At 49.2% G+C, this 14,297-nt stretch overlaps 2 protein-coding genes across 22 annotated transcripts in view; one reads left to right on the forward strand and one right to left on the reverse strand.

Moving 5' to 3' along the window:
- Positions 1 to 13,731, forward strand: part of Phf21a (PHD finger protein 21A) — a 182,649-nt gene extending 168,918 nt beyond the window's left edge. For all 21 annotated transcript variants that reach the window (XM_010612480.3, XM_010612469.3, XM_010612473.3 and 18 more), the window contains 4 exons: positions 5,121 to 5,276; positions 7,020 to 7,095; positions 7,905 to 8,008; positions 9,178 to 13,731. In XM_010612480.3, coding sequence (XP_010610782.1) covers positions 5,121 to 5,276; positions 7,020 to 7,095; positions 7,905 to 8,008; positions 9,178 to 9,435 — 594 coding nt within the window. In that variant the 3' untranslated portion in view covers positions 9,436 to 13,731. The remainder of the gene's footprint in view (positions 1 to 5,120; positions 5,277 to 7,019; positions 7,096 to 7,904; positions 8,009 to 9,177) is intronic.
- Positions 13,731 to 14,297, reverse strand: part of Large2 (LARGE xylosyl- and glucuronyltransferase 2) — a gene marked incomplete at its 5' end in the record, with an annotated part of 4,994 nt that continues 4,427 nt past the window's right edge. The window contains one exon of the mRNA XM_033756813.1: positions 13,731 to 14,297. This exon is cut by the window's right edge and continues 26 nt beyond it. Coding sequence (XP_033612704.1) covers positions 14,194 to 14,297 — 104 coding nt within the window.

Consider the following 14,297-nt stretch of genomic DNA (forward strand, 5'->3'; position numbering starts at 1 on the left):
ACGCTTATAGATCCACCATCCATTTACTAAATTGAGAGAATTTAAATTGATAAAGTATTAGTATGTAGTATACACTTCATATTCAGGTTTCTCCCAACTGTCTTGATAATTGCCTTTGTGACTTTTTTTTCTGCTCCAGGATCCTACCCGAAATTGCTCTTGACATTTGTTGTCATGGTATTATACCTTTAGTCTCCTTTATTCTGAAACCGTTTCTTAGCCTTTCTTTGTCTTTCATAACATTGGCATTCTTTAAACGGCCGGCCACTTGCCGTGGAGAGTGCTTCTCCATTTGGATTGTCTGATTGTTCCTTTGAGAGTAAGTTGAAGATGTGCATTTTTGTGGAACACTAAGTAAGTGATGACGGGTCTTTCTCAGTGTGTCACCTCAGGAGGCACATGGCAGCAGCCTGTCCTGTTGCTGGTGATATAGCTGTCGTCTCTTGAGATCATTTCCCTGAGATTTTTTCACTCATAAAGGTCCTTTTCCCTGTGTAAGAAAGGATAGCTTTGGTCTGTATGAAGAGTAAATGTCCAGTTTCCCAACAGATTATTGCCCGGTGATCTTAGCATCCTTTGGTGATTCTTGCCTACTTTTACTGCTTTTAAAGTGTCTGTAAAATCAGCTTGGATTTTAAAGGAAGTACGGTGTCTGAAATGTGGAGCAAGGACTGTGGAAGTGGGGAGAGTAGTTAGGAGGCCTTTGCAGTCGTCCAGGCAAGAGCTGATGGTGACGCTTGGCCCAAGAGGATGGTAGAAGCAGAGGTGGAGAAAAGTGCGCGAGACTGCATATATTTTGAAGACCCAGCAGGGTCGCATATGGAGCATGAGAAAGGGGGAGTTTTCAAGGTTAAATTGTCCTACGTGCTTGCTTCGGTAGCACCTAAACGAAATCGTCTCCTAAACAACTACTAGGAGGTTGGAGCTGCCACTTACTAAGATCAGGTTTGAGAAGAGAAACCAAGGATTTCATTTTGACCATGTCCCAGTTCTTTTGTGAATTAGTTTGTTGTTGACCATCCTCAAGGAAAATGTTCCTTGAACTTGAATATTCTCAGAGTTTACGAACGCGGTAGCCTTTTCAAAAGAACACCAGTGAACATTCACAGTTGCATTTCCAGAGGCAACAAAGGAAGCACTATCTTTGGGGTCACAGGACCATAGGAGTATTTTCTTCTCTGATGGGTTTCCTTCCTTGGACAGAGCTGGAAGCTGTAGACTATCACAGCTCTAAAGATTGAGTAATCCATCCAGGTTCCTAACTTTGGCATTAATAATTGATTCAGGTTCTCTAACTCTCCTACTAATGTGCACCAGGCATCCCTGTCAGAAACTCTACTTACTGGCCCCAAAGATTGTCAGTCACGATATTGCCAAAGAGATGGCCAGCTCTCCTGTGCGTTGGTGCTGAGAGATCAAAGATTTTAGGGTTGTATGGGTGTCTCTCTCCTAAGTAATGTTTCTGTGGTAGTGGTAGTAGTTGTTGTTGTTGTTGAGAGGATTTAAGTTTTGTTTTGTTTTGTTTTTTTCGAGTCTAGACCCAAAAGAGTCACTTGGATCAAATCACAAACTTAAAATTTCTCAGGGACCAGGGATTTAGTTCAGCACAAGGTCCTGAGTTCATTCCCCAGAACCAGGGGGAAAAAATTTCTCCCAGGTTTCATCTTAAAATGCAAACATTATTCTTTTCTGAAATCTGAAGGTAAATGAAAGCGTTTCTAAAACCACTAAATATGTTTAGAACTTCCTAAGTTAAGCCCAGTGGAGTAGATTTCCTCTGAAGAGATAACTGACTTCTGCTTTTGCAGTATCCTAACAGCAGCAGTGATTAAAATCAACACGCAGAGTTCTGTGGGTTTGCTACTGGGCAGCATCCGCCTCAACAACATTAATTAAACAGTAACAGTTGAGAGGTGAGCATTTCCTGGGGATCAATAACCATCTAGAAGGACTTGGTAATACAAGACCCAGCCAGACAGTAATCCTCAGGATGTACCTTGTTGCTGTTATCATCATTTTTATGAGAAGGAAGAATATGTTGACATAATTATAAACTTTTTTAGCACACAATGAAGTTGATGTTGATAGAGCCAGCCTGTCTCCTCCACTCATAGCAAAGAATTGTGGTAGCTGGGTGTGGTGGCACACGCCTGTAATTCCAGCACTTGGGCAGCTGAGGCAGGAGCATCGCCTCAAGTTCGAGGGCAGCCTGGGCTGCATAGTGAGACCTTGTATCAAAAAACAAAACAAAAAGAATCGTGGGTCCGTCATCTTTCTGTCAACGGTTTGGTAATGGTCATAATCTGAGCAGTCAGCAAAATTAAGCCTTTTTTGATGGGGTGTAGGGCCTTCAGGAATTTCTTTTAGGAAAAGAACCTGTTCTGTGTGGTGAAATGCCTTGGACTTTTACATTTATTTCTATTGGGTAGCATTTCTCAAGGTAAAGTCTGGGGTCCCAGAGACTTTCAGGGGATTATAAAACAAGAACCTTTAGACCAGGTGTGGTGGCACATGCCTGTAATCTCAGCACTTGAGAGGCTGAGGCAAGAGGATCACTGTGAGTTTGAACCAGGCTGGGCTACACAGTTTTCCAGATGCTAGGAGATATGTGATATAATGACTGTGGAATACATACTTGTATATTCTTGAGTTTTTTAATTTTTTACCAGGCATGATGGCAGACACCTGTAATCACAGTACTCTAGAAGGCTGAGGCAGGAGGATAGCAAGTTTAAGCTAGTGACATAGTGGGGTCCTGTCCCGAAATAAAAAGTGAAAAGGAAGGGAGTCAGTGTAAAGACTCTGGGTTCATTTCCACTACTACCCAAAAAAGTTTATTATGCCATTTTTATAACTTTCTGTGATTCTGTAGTTACTATTTCGAAGGTAGAAGTTCAGCCAGGTGTGGTAGCATAGGACTGTGATTTGAACTACTCAGGAGGCAAGGCAGGACTATCACAAGTTCCAGGCCAGCCTGGCAAACTTAGCAAAACCCTGTCTCAAAATAAATGTTTTTTTCAAAATAAGTTTTTAATAAAAGGGCTGGGGGTATACCTCAGTGGTAGGGCACTTGCCTAGCATATGCAGTGCCCTGGGTTCAGTCCCCAGTAATACCCACCCCCAAAGTTAAAGTCCCTTTCTAATATAGCAGATACACTAGGTATATTTAACAGAACTAAGAGCTCTCTGGGATCTTCAGTGATTTTAAGAGTGTAAAGCGTTCCTGACCAAAAATTATTAGGAACTACTGCTTTATGGTATGTAAATGTGATAAGAAATTTTCTTTCCTTTAGAAACTTGAAAGAAATTAATTTTTATTTTCAGCACTTTCTGCCTTTTACTTCTTGATGTTCTCCATTTAGAAGCAAAGGAGAACAAGGAGACCTCTGTTTACCCTGACAAGCCCCTCTCACTACAATGTCCAGCAAAACTCACTTCACCACTCACAGTTTTATCTATGGTTCATGTAAAGCAGTCCCGAAGCCATACATTCCTTATAAACTTCATAAAGATGCAGACTTACAGCATGGGGCTAAAGTTCAGAAAGTCTCTCCAGAGGGATAAAGCACCCCTAAGCCTGATTTTAAGAGTAAAGAAGAGGTGTGGTTGGGTATGCCTGTAATTCCAGTACTCAGGAGACTGAAGCGGGAGGATCTCCACAAGTTCGCGGTTAGCCTGAACTCTACATATTGAGACCCTGTCTCAAAAAATGCAAAACATGGGGCTGGGGATTTAGCTCAGTGGTTCCGGCGCCTGCCTTGCAAGTGCAAGGTCCCAGGTTTGATTCCTGGTACAAAAAAAAATGTGAAGGAAGAAAGCCACAGTTAATCCAGGGACCAAACTGCTATGATGTATTGATAACTTTTTCTAGGCTGCCACATACCCTAGTGAATTACAGAGAAACTGTCTTTCCTTTAGAGGAAGTGTGGGTCTGTGGAGCTCTGTTCTGATTGTGGTGTTTGGGGAGGGGTGGTGCCACAGAAGGGAAGGACAGGCCACTGCTTTGTGTTATTGCTTCCTGTAAGAAAAGGTCCTGTATTAGGCCTTCTGGCAGAAAGGCTTAGAATTTTATTTATTTATTTGTTTGTTTGTTTTTATTTTTTGTACTGGGGATTGAACTCAGGATCTTGTGCTTGCGAGGCAGGCAGCGGCACCACTGAGCTAAATCCCCAGCTAGATTTAGAAATCTTAAAGCGACATGTTGGCTTGGACTTGCCGCATCACCTCTGGCTCGTCCCTTCTACTCCGGTCGTTGACGTCCTCAGCATGAGTCCCATCTAGAGAACAGGCTGGGACTGACTTGCTGAAAAATACTTCTTTAAGAACTCTTTTTCTTACCTCCCTCCGTTCTCCAAATTTTAAATACATCTACTTCTTAGGTGTCTTCTGTTCCGAGGGCTCCAACAGGCTCACCTGAGTACTAAAACTCACCATCAGGGGTGGCAGAGTGGCCTGGGCCTGCTTGTCTTTTTCCATTTGGTGCTGTATTTTGTATGAGTAAAGCCTCCCACCTACCGACTGACTTCAGGAGAAAATTGTCAGCTATTGCTTTGACTTCTTAGTCTTGGTGTAAGAAAGCTTGTATGAGTTCAATTTGTTCCTGATTCAGTATGTTCCTGCTTGATCTTTTACTACACTGCCCCCCTTAGTAAGCAAGTTTAGTGAGACTACTTCCTGTCTCTTTCCCAGTCTTTAAACTCCTCCCCTAAAATGACAGGTAATGAGGATTGTTTGTATTATACTGTGAGACACTTCGATGAATGGATTTCACTGCTTGTACAATTTCTGATTTGTGAGTTGGACTCTTAGCAAACATCATAAATGCTGAACTATCACCTATAAAGTTAATTTTGGTCTAGGCAATTATAGAGCTTTCCTGAAAAAAACTGAAGTTTAAAATTCTGCCCCAGTCTGGAGAACCTTAGCCCTGTGGAACTGGGGGCACTTGGCTTGTGACTGTTCCGCCTTTCCCTGATGTGCTGGAGGGGGCAGTCACCGTCCACAGCACCGTCCACGGCAGCCGACCACCCTGAGATACTCTTGTGCATCCAGAATATACATGTTGACATTAAAACTTGACCTTTTTTGTCCTTTTCTTACCTTTCCTCTCAATTTCATAGGGTGATATCCACGAGGATTTTTGCAGCGTTTGCAGAAAAAGTGGCCAGTTGTTGATGTGTGACACATGTTCCCGTGTATATCATCTGGACTGCCTCGACCCGCCTCTAAAAACCATCCCCAAGGGCATGTGGATCTGTCCCAGATGTCAGGACCAGGTACTGAGGGTGGCTGGGACCAGGGAGAGCCAAGGAGGAAGAGGAGGAGAAGGAGGAGGAGTTCCCTTCCCTCTACCCAGGGCGTGGGATCCTCTTCTCTTCACAGTGGTCCTTTTCCAGACCATGTCTTCTCCACCTGTGTGCAGCGTTCAGGCACAGCCTCGTGCCCTCCGAATGTCCCCAGCAGGTGGAGAGACCTGACCTGCTTCCCTGTACTCGAAATACAGATCTTCTTTTTAAATGTCAAGTCCCTCAAAAGTTCATCCTGCCTCATCCTCTACAAAAAGGTCCAAATCCAGTATATGGCATTAGAGTTCTTCTTTGGGATTAAAAATCCTTAAAGGAAAGTGCCTAGTTGATTAGTTCAAGTAACACCATTTCACCTTTAATTTCTGTTCTCAGGCTGGGGATTTAGATCAGTGGTACAAGCGCAAGGTCCCGAGTTTGATCCCTGGTACCAATCAATCAATCAGTTCTGTTATCATTAGGCTCAGAGTACTAACTGTAAAGTGCTGTCGATATTAAAATGTAGAAGGCACACCCGTGAGTAACTGTCCTAGTTACCTCTTTCCTTCTCTGTTTGGTTCTGTTTGGTTCCTGGTCTCATTTTGTCAGTTACTCGTGTATTTCTGTGTCTTTATAAAAGATTTTATTATAGCTAGGTGTAGTTGAACACACTTCTAATCCAGTACTCTGGAAGGCTGAGGCAGGAGGATCACAAGTTCAGACTCAGCCTGGACAACTTAACAAGTTAGCAAGACTCTCTCAAAAAAGGCTGAGGATCCAGCTCAGTGTAGAGGCTCTGGGTTCAAACCCTAGTTATTTGGCATTATCACCTGTCGCAAGTCTGTATATAAATAATAAGTAGCCCAGCAGGCACTGGAATCCTGCTTAGTTGTTTTAAAAACTTGATTTGAGAAAATTCTGCTTTTCTCCTTTTAATCTTGGTCTTCATCCCACTGTCTCCAGTGTAAAATAGGCTTCTCTGTTCTTTTTTTCCTGGTACTGGGGACCGAACTCGGGGCTTTGTGCTTGCCAGGCAGGGCTAGCACTGCTGAGCTACATCCCCGGCCCCTCTGTTCTCTTCTGATGCTGCTCTGTGACCTTGGGAGGCTGAGGTAGGAGGATTGCAAGTTTGAGGCCAGCCTGGCCAATTTAGCAAAATTAGCCAGGCGCGGTGGTGCATACCTATACAATTTGAGCACTGGCGGGGGGCCTGAGACAGGAGGGTCACCTCGAGTTCAAGACCAGCCTGCACTACATAGCGAGACCCTGTCTGAAAAAAATGAAAAACAGTAAAATTAAAATAAGGACTGGGCATGTGGCTCAGCACCAGAGCACTTGCCTAGTGTGCACAAGGCCCTGGTTTCAATCCCCAGCACCACGTGTTAAACAACGTTTTTGAGGGACATGGCAAAGTTGAGAAAAGCAGACCATGTGAATTCAAAGACGAAATTGCCTGTGGTGTCTGCCTCCATCCTGACATGCAGCTTTTGTTCCCATGACTCTAGCCGTGCAGAGTGGCTGAGGCAGTGTGGCCACGAGAAGGTAGGAACGACGGCCAGGTCCCGGCCTCTTTCTGAGCCTGGACACAAGTGTCTTGATTCTTGCAGCCTTTGACATTTAAAACTTTGTAGTCCGGAAACCACAAACGCTTCTTGTATATCAGACACTGTCTTGCTCTTAACCTGGCGAGTGTGTGTCTACTTCCTTCTCAAGGTAGAATTCTCACATTCTTTTCAGATGCTGAAGAAAGAAGAAGCAATTCCATGGCCTGGAACTTTAGCAATTGTTCATTCCTATATTGCCTACAAAGCAGGTAAAGGATTACTCATAGCCCTTTTTTGGTAAGGCTCACCTCCTCCAAAAAGAAATTTTTTGCCAGGCATGGTGGCACATGTCTGAAATTCCAGCACTCAGGAGGCTGAGGCAGGAGGATCACTGTGAGTTCTAGGCCATCCTGAGCTACCTAGGGAACTCAAGGCCAGCCTGAATTAATAGCGAGACCTTGTCTCAGAAAAACAGAAAAGGAAGAAAGACATTGTTAGCCAGGCACAGTGGCACACGCCTATTATCCCAGCTACTTGGAAAGCTGAGGCACAAGGATTGCAAGTTTGAGGCAAATCTGGATACAACTCAGTGGAACCTTGTCTCAAACAATAAGTAAGACTGGGGATGTCGCTTAGTGATAGTATGCTTGCCCAGCGTGCACGAAACCCTAGGTTCAGCCCCTCACAACTGAGGCAGTATTTGTTCTGTTTTCAAAGCTGGGCACAGTGGTGCATGCCTGGCTACATAGTAGGTTCCAGGGCAGGCTGGACTACATGGCAAGACCTTGTCTCAGAAAACCCAAAATAAAGTAAAATGAAAACCTTTTATTGAATGAAACAGAAAGCTTGTGTACCACCTTTTTGGGGAGGAAAAATGAGAAGTGTCTGTGAGCAGCCCAGCCTAAGCTTCAGACACTTTTCTATGCAAACCTGAACATAGAACAGTAGAAGGGTGTCCAGTTCTGTGGTTCAGCTGTGAGACCTGGGGGCCCTCCAGGGGAGGTGCCTTCCTTGGCAAACATTCCGAGCACAGCCTTTCAACGAGTTTGTTGTTAACAACTATCCCTCTTTTTTTCAGCTAAAGAAGAAGAGAAACAGAAGTTACTTAAGTGGAGTTCAGATTTAAAACAAGAGCGAGAACAGTTAGAGCAGAAGGTGAAGCAGCTCAGCAATTCTATAAGTGTAAGTCACTGTCCTGCCCTCAATGGCAAACCACGGACACCCAGGTGTGGCTGCTCTCGAACACAGCAGGACACAGCCCTGGGGCGGCTCAGGTCCTCCCACTGTCAGGGTGGGTAGTGTGGGCTGTCATAGGGTTGCCCGCAGTGAGGGTTTGGCTCAAGGTGCAGCTCAGTTGCACCTTACCCAAGCTCTGGAGCATTTTCTCAGCTTTTGTCTGAGAGGATTTTCTCTCTTGAACCTGGGCAGATCAAGCAGCAATCACAGCAGTGCAGTCCCCACCTCGTGGACCCCTGACTGCCTGCAGAGTGTGGAGCTTGGCCTGGGCCTGAGTGGACACAGACTGGGTCCCTGGTGTGACTCCTGGACACCCATGGGCCCCTCCTTCGCCCCCTTTCTTCCACACTGTCCCGACAGCACGTCCTAGTTTTCCTGAGCAGTGTGACAAAGAGGGGTCCCAGTGAAAGGGATCAGAAGTGTGTGCTGCCTGGCCCACCCCAGCCAGGCGGGCACCAAGCCCTTCAGACAGTAGCAGGCTACCTTTCCCCTGAGGAGAACAGGGCAGCCTCGCTCGCTCAGACCTGGGAGCTGTCCCACTCACTCGCTTTTCCCTCACACACACCCCCAGTAGAGCCGCAGCCAGCAGCTGTGGGGCTAAGGGCAGGGCTTCAGGAGACAGGTCCCCTGAACCCTTCAGGCCTTCCCGGGCCCTGTTGATAAGCTCTTAGGGACTGAGTGATGCACCCCAGGCCCTCCGCTTGAACCCAGATGTCACTGCTAGCTAGTCTTCTGCCCAGAGCTCAGTATGGTCCTCGGGGCCACCCGTTAGTGTGGCAGAGCACACTGTGTCCGCTCCAGCCAGCGTCAGGGCAGCTGTGGGAAGCCTGTAAGTGACTTTTATTGCACAGTTTTGTGGCGGTTATGCACGTTCGGTTTAAGTGCTAGTGTCAAGTAGAACTGGCTTTTAAGCCGTTCGCTTGTTCCCTCTCTTGCCCCTTGGGGGCTCCCTTTGCTCAGGAAGTAGCTACCACTCCAGGTGGAGCCAAGCAAGTTCTGGGCGCTGCACATTGCCCCACAGGGCTCTTTTATGGGGCAGAGGCTGCTCCCCTGTGAGGCTGCCAGGCCTTTAGAAAAGCAGGCTGCTCAGGGCCCCGCCTTCTCATTTGCTGCAGAAATGCATGGAAATGAAGAACACCATCCTAGCCCGGCAGAAGGAGATGCACAGCTCCTTGGAGAAGGTAAAACAGCTAATCCGCCTCATCCACGGCATCGACCTCTCCAAACCTGTGGACTCTGAGGCCACGGTGGGGGCCATCTCCAACGGCCCGGACTGCACGCCCCCTGTCAGCGCCACCGCCTCCACGCCTGCCCCGTCCCCGTCCTCCCAGAGCTGCACAGCGAACTGTAACGCGGGGGAAGAGACTAAATAACAGAGCCCTCGAGAAGCCACGGGATCCCGGCGGCAAGGAGAGCGAAGCACTGAAGACTCTAGAAAAGCAAAGCCGGATCGCTTCTGGGAAGTACAGAATTCTTTTGGTTCTTTGGTTCCAGAGAGAGAGAAGATGCTTGTGCCAGGTGGCACCCGAGTTTGCCAATTGATCCTTCTTATTCTGTGTGTACATGCAAAGATTGGACCATGTTACATGAAATAGTGCCAGCTGGAGGTTCTTTGCCAGCACCATGCCAAGTGAAATAATATATTTACTCTCTCTATTATACACCAGTGTGTGCCTGCAGCAGCCTCCACAGCCACGATGGGTTTGTTTTTGTTTTGTTGGGTGGGGAGCAGGGATGGGCGGAGGGAGGAGAGCAGGTTTCAGATCCTTATTTGCCGAGCCGAGCCATTTGTCTAGGTAGAGAAGACAAGTCCAAAGAGTGTGTGGGCTTTCCTGTTTCTAAACTTTCACTACTATCAAACCAAAAAAAGAAAAAAAAGAAATCGAGATTTAACCAACCCCAGTGCCCAGGGGCGGGGCGGGGCGGGAGCGCGGGTGGGAAATCTCTCCATAGCAGTATTCGTGTTGTCGCCAGGGGCACGGGAAGGCCGACAGCTTCTCCTCCCCAGCTCTGCTCCTGCCGGGTGCCCGCCGCCTCCCATGCCTCTGCCTCCCCTTATCCCCTGCGTGGTGTCTCGCATTCCCAGACCGCGCCCCCTCAGTCCCTGGAGACCGAGGCAAGCGGCCCTGCTGGCCTCGCCCCGCCTGAGGCAGGGAAGAGAGGTGTGCACGGTCCAGGAAGGAAATAGGGTGAATTGGTGATTTTACTTGAAAACAAGCGTCCGCCCTCTTTTCTGTATTTCTAAGAGGACCCTGAGCGAAGCAGCACGACCCAGGTGTGTGTGAGTCGAACGGAGATGTTTCTTTCCTTTTTCTTTCTTTTCTTTTTTTTTTTCCTTCAAAGAAAGTTTTATTTTGTTACTTATTTTACTTTTTTGGTAACAAAAACTAAAATAAGGAATAGAAAAGCAGTTTTTCAGGCTGACAGTCCAGTTAAGGTAGTCAAGACCTTGCATGGTAGAATAGGAATCATAGTGTCAGTGAGGTCAGTGAGTCTTTGTGAGTCCTGTGTCATCGTTTGGGCACTGTTTTTTTATGCAAGGGCAAAAATCTTTGTATCTGGGGAAAAAAACAACTTTTTTTTTAAATTAAAAAGGAAAATAAAAGATACTGAGGTCTTCCTAGTGTTACTTAAAGATCAAGTTAAGAAACATTGTAAAAAAAAATTACAAAAGTGCTATTTGTTTCCTAAAAACAGTGATTTCTATTAAAAAGGTGTCAGAACTGGAGAAAATGCCGTGTAGTTATAATTTTTTAGCACAGAACCTGCTGATCCTGATGACATTTTGCTGTGTTTGTGTCTCTGAACTGGTGGGCCAGTCCCCAGGAAGGGCCGCGGGCTCCCCGCGGCCCTCCCTTCTCACACAGACGGCCCTTTCTTCCTGGTTTAGGGATCTCATCTCCTGTTTTTGAGTCCAAATGGAGTGTGCATGGTATCAGGGCCCTCCCCACAGTCTCCTCAGTTTCTGCTAGAGCAAAGGCTGGTGCCTCAATAAGATCCTTCCTTTGGTGCTGCTCTCGGTCTTTAAGCCACCAGCATTACGAGTGCCTAGGGCACCTCTGAGGGGAAGGCCAGCCAGGCCCCTTGCTGCCCCTCGGTGGGTGTGGTGCAGGCTGGCTGCATCAGCCCTTGGTGCTTTGAGAGAACAGAGGAGGAGGGAGGCGCTGGAGGGGACGTTCGTCTCAAGAGACAGAGCCGCTCGGCCTTGAGACTGTCTTGCTTTGGAGAGAGGTCGGGAGGCTCCACATGTTCTCTGCCTGCTGGCTCCAGGCACCGCCCACCCGCAGCTCCTGGGCAACCCTGGGCTGGAATCGCTGTGCTTGCCTTGGCTTGGCCTGTTGTGTCCTTTCCTTCTTGGGAAGACCAGGTTCTGAAAGGCTCAGGACGTCTGTCATGCCGCGTGGGAAGTAAATCCTGTCAGATGTGTGTTCTCGCTGCAGCTCTTTGTCCATTGCGTGTCCCTGCGGAAGGGACAGAAGCAGAAGCTCTGCCTGTGGCCCCGCTGCAGCATCTCTTCCCAGGCCCTGTGATGGCCAGAGTCTACATGTGGCAGAAGAGGCCCCTTAGCTTCTCTCTCACCCAGTCAGGCCGAGAGAGACAAAGGTGGATTCTGAAACAGCAACAGAAGAGATGCTTCTTAGAGTAATCGTGCTCATCCTTGCCGGGTATGGAAAGAAGGATTTGGGTATGGCTGCGTAGGCCTCAGAGGCAGGCCCTGGCTGCCAGGTTGGTTGAGGGGAACAGAGGAACCCCCTCTTCTCATTGAGAAACCGAGGTGCTATGTCTAGTCAGGGAGCCTTGGAGATGCCTGGACTAGTTGGGGCGATCATTGGCAGGTGATCTGAGGCCAGCAGAGGCTGAACGCCTGTCTCAGAGCACTCTGCAGACGTGTCTGGACCCATAGGCTAGGGCTTGCCACACAGTACCTGTCCTTTCAGGAAAGGAGCCTCTGCTCCGAGAAGTGCGGGCTTGGGGACCAGGCCAGGGAGGGACCAGTTTTGCCTGCTTCTTTGAGCGCTGACCACTACCTTCTGACCTCACCTAAAGTCAAGGAACATTTTCTCCCTAAAGTTCAGACACAAGCTGTTACGGAGTATAAATGGCAGCCCCGTCCCAAGCCTCCATCCTGGGCTCAAATTCTAAGATACCACCACACCGTCACGGAAGGGCCCTGGCCACGCCATCTCCTGTGCCTCACTGGTCCGCCAAACCAGGAGCTCAACTCTGTCCCGCCACACCTGTGGGTGCCTGTGACCCCCTGGGACACTTGCCCACTCCACCACCCCGCCTGAGCTGCCGCCTCCTCTTCCTCCTTTGCTTCCCTTGCTCTGACACCCACAAATGTAAGACAGGCTGGCTCTGCTGCCACTGCAGGGGGCCTGGACTAGGAACCCCCTTTTGCCCCAGGTCAGGCACAGTCCTGCTTGGGGCTGGAAAGTCTGCTTAGCTGAGTCATCTTCACATTTGCGTTCTTGCTGCCTGCAGGTCCTTCCGCTTCCTCCGCGAACTGGGAGTCCCCATGTCCTCCCTGATCAGGCTCGGCCCAGGAGCTGGGGTGCTATGGGGTCACGCTGCCGTCATTCCTCCTTTTTATTTCCTACCTTCACTTTGCATACCTGGCCTGCAGGTCCTTTTTATTCCAAGGAGCCTGCTGGGTCTTGCCTCACACTTCCACCCCATTAAGCTCATCTGATTCTGATTTCTTCCTTCCTTGTCAGGCCCTTGGGGGCAAGCCTGTCTGGAGGTGCCTGACAGTCCCTGCCGGGCCTCCCCCGTGTGGGGCCTGTCTCTAGCGCCTGCTACAGGGCTTGGGCAGCCTCCCTCTGGCCACCTCTCTGGCGCTGTTGCTACTTGGCTCAGGCCTGGGGAGTTCTCAGCACTGGCCCGTCTGCGGGTATAGCTGCCTGTTCGCCACCTCTGGCACGCTCTTGGGGCCATTGAGCCTCCTTGGGCTCTAGCGCCACCCCAGCTCACACACTCAACACAGTCTCTTCCCTTCACTCCTTTCTTGGGTGTGGTCCTCACTTACCTAAAGGGCTGAATTTAGGAGACTTTCACTGCAGGGGCAGAAGGTGCCGAGGGTAGCAGGACTGATGGTGGCCCAGGGACATCTTCCAGGCCCTGGGCGCTCCAGATCCCATAGCTTTTGCTGGATGAAGGCAACTTTGCTCTGTGTAAATGACTGGGACCTTGCCCCACCCCTCAGCAGGGCACCCTGGCAGGAAACAGGAGTCCTGTACTCACTGACTTCAACCTTTCCCCCGGGTCACCTCTCTAAGGGAGTTGGTGGCCCCTGGCGAACGTCTCTGGCCTTCCCACTAGTGGTGGGGGGGCATCCCTCGAGAACCAGGGCTCTCAAGTAACTTCTTGGCAGGGAGGCAGGGCTCGCCCGGACAACCCTCCCAATGCTCTTCCCCGGGCTGCGCCCGCCCCACGGGTGAGGCCCCCACCTCCCCAGGGTCCTGGCTCCAGCCCAGGGTGCGTTGCAGTCAGGTGGGCCGGACAAGCAGGCCATAGGTCAGCAAGCTCCAAGCGCAGGAGAGCCAGCCAGACCCCAATCCTGTCTCTTGTCCATGCCCTTTGTGATTTCAGTCTTGGTAGAACTTGTATTTGGAGTTTTGTGCTTCAAAGTTTTTGTTTTTGTTTGTTTTGTTTTTATTTTGAGGGGGTGGGGGGATACAGAGCAGCTGATCAATTTGTATTTATTTATTTTAACATTTTACTAAATAAAGCCAAATAAAGTCTCTCGGCCTCATGGTGTTGGGTCTGGGGCAGGGTGGGGGGAAGACACACTCCAGCTCCAGCCTCTGCCCTCCCCGGGTCCTGCTGCCCATGACGGACCGGGGCCTCCCCTGGCCCTTGATACTTTCTGACCCTAGAGAGCCCTTGATCCCTCAAACCAGGAGGGACACAAAAATAACCTTAAAACTTTTAATTATCAGAAAGGAATGTGCAGTGGAGGATGGGGAAGCCAGCCCCAAACCAGCTGGGGCACAGGAGCAGGGGCCCAGGCCCACCCACAGAGACCTTAAATAACTTAAATAGCTGCGGCAGCAGTGGGAGGGTGGCAGGCGGCTGCAGGCAGCGTGTGAGCGAGGCGGAGGAGAGCGGAGGCACAGGTCCAGGGAGGCTCAGGCGGGGCTCCGGGGCTGCTGCAGGGCCGGGAGGTATTTGAGGGCAGCTGCCCCGTAGCGGCGGGACAGGTCCTGGTGGAACTCTTCCTTGAGGGCCTGCA

This window comes from Fukomys damarensis, unplaced genomic scaffold (genome assembly GCF_012274545.1).
Source record: "Fukomys damarensis isolate Sample0158 unplaced genomic scaffold, DMR_v1.0_HiC HiC_scaffold_27, whole genome shotgun sequence".
In the NCBI taxonomy this organism is placed as follows: domain Eukaryota; kingdom Metazoa; phylum Chordata; class Mammalia; order Rodentia; family Bathyergidae; genus Fukomys; species Fukomys damarensis.